At 43.1% G+C, this 6,000-nt stretch overlaps 1 protein-coding gene across 1 annotated transcript; it reads right to left on the minus strand.

Annotated features, from left to right (window-relative positions):
* Window positions 1-1,395: 1,395 nt before the first annotated feature.
* On the minus strand, window positions 1,396-2,697 carry LOC139475362 (uncharacterized protein F54H12.2-like). The gene has a single exon (XM_071258586.1). The coding sequence runs from the start codon at window positions 2,695-2,697 to the stop codon at window positions 1,396-1,398; it is 1,302 nt and encodes a 433-aa protein (XP_071114687.1).
* Between the last annotated feature and the right edge of the window lie 3,303 nt (window positions 2,698-6,000).

Genomic DNA, 6,000 nt, shown 5'->3' on the forward strand with positions numbered 1-6,000 from the left:
TAAGTACACCGTGCACACGTCACCTGGAAATATCCCCGTACGCAAACGTCCGTATTCCTCTTCTGCATAGGGCGACACATCCATAACGAGATACCCGTATTTTTTCCTACTCACAGCATCCTGGAAGGAATCCGAAAAATATTTCGCTTGACCCGGAAATATTTGTGATGCTAAAATTTTGTATTCGTGTGCCGATCGTGGGTTGGACAACAGCACGAAGTAATGAGTGTTTAAAGACATGGTTCTGTTACACTCTCCTTTGGGATAGGCTGATTGCTGTATGTTTATGACGGAAATCCCGAGGTGGTGGGATAAAGTACTGTAGAGACGTAAGAATAACTGATTTTTACACACTTGCTCCATGTAATCATCGACGACCAGCAAACAGTTCTTGTCAGTCTCCAAAGAATACGATTTTAGTTCATCTTCTGTTGGTAGAGAATCCCGAAATCGAATGTTGTTGTTGACAGATCTCTCTATGTCAGTGTACACATCTTGCCAAACAGCGTAACAGTAAATAATGAGGTTTGGTGCTGGGTCGAACATGGTATTGACTTCTTTTAGCAGTTGTGCAACCCAAACTGTTTTACCACTCGATGACCCGCCCACCACTGATATGGTAGTAGGGGTTTGAAAAGGCAAAAGACATTTCAATTCTTCTTCCATGGTGATGATGTGTCTTGGTCACTCTTTACCATAGAACTGTTTTTGATAGACTACTCACATAGGTATTTATACACAACATGACACAATGAGGACTAAAACTGATGTTTTATTGACTTCTACCACAGCATATAGACATGAAACAAAGCATTTCACAAACTGCATGCCCATGTCATATGATTATCTCGTACATGACTCATGAATATGGCGTGAACACGAATCTGTACAATATCTAAAATAGCGACAAACAAATGCGGAAACGTATTCATCGTTGATTAAATGATCATTTGTATCGAACTGCTGTACAATATCATCCATGCGTAAATTGGATTTGAATTTACATAACAGATAATACAATGTAAAAAATCCGCATGTATCAGAGTTTGAAGATTGTAATTGCTTTCTATTGCGAGTGTAAGAGGAGCTATTCTCAGACTTCAAATAGTGATTGAATACTTTATCCACGGGTCGTTCTGATAAAGAATCAAACATTTCTGCTTTATTCCCTTTGAAATACATGGCGATCCAGTGACGACCTTCTCTTGTGCTAGTCTCTGTGTTGACAATGAGTCCCACACCTTTGGCACGCTGGCCAGGTGTCAGAGTGGGCAAAGTATCTTTGGCAAAAACACCTATGACATGGGATTGTAAACTCGGGTCACACTGTATGGCGCACCAAAGCTGAGAGGCTTTCATATTGTCTCTGCTTTTTTCTTTTAGATGAATTGAAAGTTACTTGACAAACACGTTGCGAGCCTGGTCGATTTCGATGATGGAATTCCTCTGAGTCAAGACGACGCAACTCAGCGTCGTGGTGAGTGGCCATTTGAATTCAAGTTCGAGCCTCACACTTCCAGATTTCACCAGGTTCAGGTACTCCGAATCTGCACACATTTTATCAATGTCGAAGACGAACAAGGCATTCCCCAAGAGAAATTCACTTCTGGTGATAGCGTTTCCCTTGTTTTCCTTCCACAGACCCATGCCGTCTAGCATGTTAACGTAACAGGCGACATCATCTGCTTCGGTGGGTTGACCCGGAACACTGACCCCATCGATGTACAACGTCATCTTTTTAAGCATGGACGACTTAAAATTAAACGGGTTGCCTGTATAGCTGCCATTTAGACTCGAACTGTCCACCAATCCGACGACGTATCTGTTGGCCACGGGGTTAGAGACGTTGTCTATGCAGTGAGTCTGCTGCGTGGTGGGGATGCTGGTGACCTTGACCTCATTTTTTGTATACGGGTAGAGAGCGTTCGTCTTTTCGAACAGCGTGTTGTGAGCCAAAATCAGGGCGGGGTTGACTTTGACTTTGCATACCTGTAGGTAGGCATCCAAGATTTGAACTTTGAATTCGTGCTCGGTCACGCTGCTCATCAAGCAGAATTCAGGATTCGATCTGTACATCTTCAATGTCAGGTCCACCTCGTTCAGCAGGTACCGGTTCATGTCAAAGATATCTTCGTAGATGGGTCCCGACATGGTCAGTACTTTGCTGTCCGCTATGTAGGAGGCTCTCGATGACATTCCGCCGTTGATAGATCCAGTGACGTCGCTACTCTCCAGGTCGGAGTTTTGTTCGGCTACGTCCTTGTAGAACAGCTGAGCTGTCAACTGAGTGGTCTTTGCCTCGGCTCCGTACTCCAACAGGGTCTTCATCATACTTTTGTAAGCGTAATGGTTGTTGGTGGAAGACACGAGCTGATTCTGCAGGTAGACCGTGACTTGAGAAAAGAGCGACTGCAAAAACAGGTTCACGGGGGCCACGTTTTCATCTTCTGCTAATGCTGTACCGTCCGTTTGAGTGACTTTGACATTGAGGTGCAGACGGGTGCGCTTCAGATCGACGTAGTCGCCTCCGGAATTGGACACGTGAAATTCCAAAGGTGTGGAATCGTTGATTTGGCTCAGAGGACGCACGTTGACGAAGTAATGTTTCTGAACGCTGGTTTGATAGGGAGGCAGAGTGAAGAGATTTAAGGTTTCGGGAACCAGTTCCTCGAATTCTTTGTCGTTCAACAGGGCCATGATTTAACTAAAGATGTCGTTTTCTTTCACTGGGGTACACTTGAGCACTTTAGCCGTCTTGGAAGGTGCGTTGATGTTGTCAGTTCGACGTATCTTCTTGGTTGTGACGCACTTAGCCCCCGCCTTGCGTTTTAAAGCCTTTTCTCTTTTGCCGTGTGCTTCTGCTCTCTCTACTTCGCTTTGGGATTCGGATGTCATTTGGAGAGTGACCTTAGTTGGAGGATCTGCCTTTTGTTGTTGTGTTGCCTGTCGATGAACTGGAATCACCATCCTTTGCATCTTCCCATTAACCAGTCTGGAGGATGACCTTGTCGCGTGTTTGTCAAAGTAATGTTTAAACTTGGCGTAGTCGGGGAAATACAATGGGCGCGAAGCATCCATGTTTACTCCACAAAAGGATAACGTCTTAAGTGAAGTGTGGCGTAGGTCTCTTCCGTTAAGAATGACGGTGTAGAGGTACTCCCCGACTTTAAATACAGCTCAATATTGTCGGTTTCTTTTAATTTGACACGAATGGTAAATTCACTACCAAACGTATAGGTAGGCCCCTGTCTCAGATCGATGCGTCTCAATAAGGCCAGTTGAGTTTCCCCTACCAACGAGCTGTCACATAAGTTACATAACACGTCCACGTAGGGGTCACCACTGGGGATTTTTTTCGCATCCAGCTTTCCAAAATTGAGCTCGACTAAAGACACCACCCAGAATCCGTCAAAGACTAACCTTTGATTTAATTTGACTCGAAAATGATAGGGTGAATTCTCAGGAAAGGAGGTTGTTTTGGAGTCTGAGCTTTTGAGAAAAACGTACTTTTCCATCATCAGAGGTCTTTCAGTTCGCTCTCTTCTACGTAGGAATCAAAGGAACTGGGCCACCCTAGCCAACGCACTAGAACATGGGTCTTGCCTTTCACCTTTTTTCTTTTCAGAATTTTGTCGACTTGCCACAGCACATCACCCTCTTTCTCGACCTTCTGTAGTTCGTTCGCGTAAAAGCTACCTATCAAGGGTTCGTCGTGGAAATCTTTCAGCTTGTACTGAGGGAACGTTTGCTTCTTGTAACGTCGAGCCACTTTAAACAGTTCTTCCGTCCACTTGAGATCGAGTTCCTTGGTGAAAGGTTTCCTGAGGTATGAGATGCGAACCAGGTCGCCCACTTTAAATAAGTATTTCTTGATGTTGGGTTTGACTTTTCTCAGAGGTTCCAGATAGAGGTGATCCCACACTTTCACTTCGTTGGTTTTATCGACATCTGCAGGAGAGAGATGAGGCAGAGACGAATGAAGGGTGTGATTATAATTGGATACTAAATCCGCCAGAACGTCCAGATAACGTTTGGTGTTATTGTGGGTCATGTATCTGGTGATCAGTGATTTCAGTGTTCTGTTAAAACGTTCAACGTAATTACTTTTGATGTTTTCGTTGCGAGCTATGGTGAGTTTTATCTTTTGTTTTTCTAAAAACGTCTTGAACGCCCCCTTAAATTCGCTTCCGCCATCTACTCTCACCTTCCCGGGACGTCGCTGTTCGAGGATGTGTTTGAAAGCTTTCAAGACGGTTTCGGGTTTCTTATTGTCTAACGGAAGGGCGAATGCAAAGCGGCTCAATATGTCGATGGCCACCAGCAAGTATCTCACACCATCGTTCCACTTCGTAAACCTAGACAGGTCGGCCAAATCCACGTCGAACATTTCGTCGATAGAATTCACTCTGACTTTCATTCGATTGAAACGGTATCTGACGGGTTTGTGTAAACTGTAAGCATCTTGATTGTTGACAAACCGTCTGACACTGCTCGCTGGAACTTCCAATTGACCTTTTAACACCTTTTTGAGTTTACTCGGACCCAAAAACGCGCCCGGATTTCTGGGAGTGAAATAATAATCTTCTAGTACTTTGTCAGAAGTTATCTCTCGAGAGCTCATCGTGTAATGATAGAATATCATGGATGATGTTTCGTTTTATATCATTGTTGTTGTGCGTCTGTGTGTGTCTGTTCGCAGGTACCAGGCCGAAGCTCGCAGGTGTCACTGCATCACATAACCACATTGGTGATGCAGGCTTTTCCTCCTGCAGCTATAAACCCTGCCGCCATGGTATAACGGAAAACAATTGTTGAAAACGGCATTAAACCCTAACTCACTCACTCACTCGCTCATTATGTGTGACTGAAGATAAAATACAAACAAAATACAAATTTTCAACATTGATTTTTATTATCAAATCAATATCATAATTAAAATAAACAAACAAAACATTCATTCAATTAGTCCCAAGAAAAAACATTTCACATTCTTTTGTCTAACTTTAACATTTTCTCGACGCGTTCTTTCAATCCCTCCTTCCATTGAGACGTTTTAAATTGAGAGTCACGATAGTCCTTGCATCGATACGGGACCAAGTTAAAGTCCCTCACATCTCGAAAACTTGGGTCTTCTAGCAGCAGTTTTATCCAGCTCTCGTGCACCTCTCCATCGTCTACGTCGGATAATGCCGTGTTAAAGTATTTCTCCATCAGTTGTTGTTCAGACATATCGCAGGTGTGGCCCCATTCACCTTCTGCATCGAACATGCACCCGAAACACAATTCACGAGACAGTCGTTTGATCATCTTGGTGAGTTGAAGACAGTAGCATAAAGTCAACAAGTTTTCAACGAGTTTCATCTTCTCCGCCACGGCGACCTCGTCCGCGGAGAGTGCCCAGCAAGATTTTTTTATAATCACTCGCTTAGTGACGTTGAAATCGTCTCGAAACTTGCGCTTGGCGTTTTTCACGCATTCGTCACGATTTGGAAACCATTCGTGAGATTGGTGAATGACCGCCTCGTTTAGGGTGTGCGGCATTTTCATGACCTGCTTCCAGGAATAGAATGTAGATTTGTCTTTTCTTCCCACTCTGTTTAAAGATAGAATGACTAAATTTAGAATTTCTGTGACAGCTCTTTGTTATTATTTTTTTTTACTTAAACAAACCAAAAAGTGACAAATACCACCATTAACAAATTAAAAGGCAATAGCTATGTCGAGTGAATACTAATACTATGATAAACAACTTAAAAGACATTAGCTATGTAAATTGTAAATTAAGATGGAGTGAACACTAACCTTTCTGCCATGATACAGTAACTGTGTTTTTCTGAAACAACTCGAGTCTCTGAATGTACAGGAAGAAATGCGTGTGATTTAAGCGCAATGATGAGCATGACACTATTCTATTATTTCAAATTCATTGGTTGGTTGGTTGGTTTGTTGATCACGTGTTCATTAAAACCTTTGATGATTGGATCTACATGAAAAAAAAAC

The sequence above is a fragment of the Haliotis cracherodii genome, unplaced genomic scaffold, assembly GCF_022045235.1.
Source record: "Haliotis cracherodii isolate W230 unplaced genomic scaffold, xgHalCrac1.p SCAF_3, whole genome shotgun sequence".
Lineage (NCBI taxonomy): Eukaryota > Metazoa > Mollusca > Gastropoda > Lepetellida > Haliotidae > Haliotis > Haliotis cracherodii.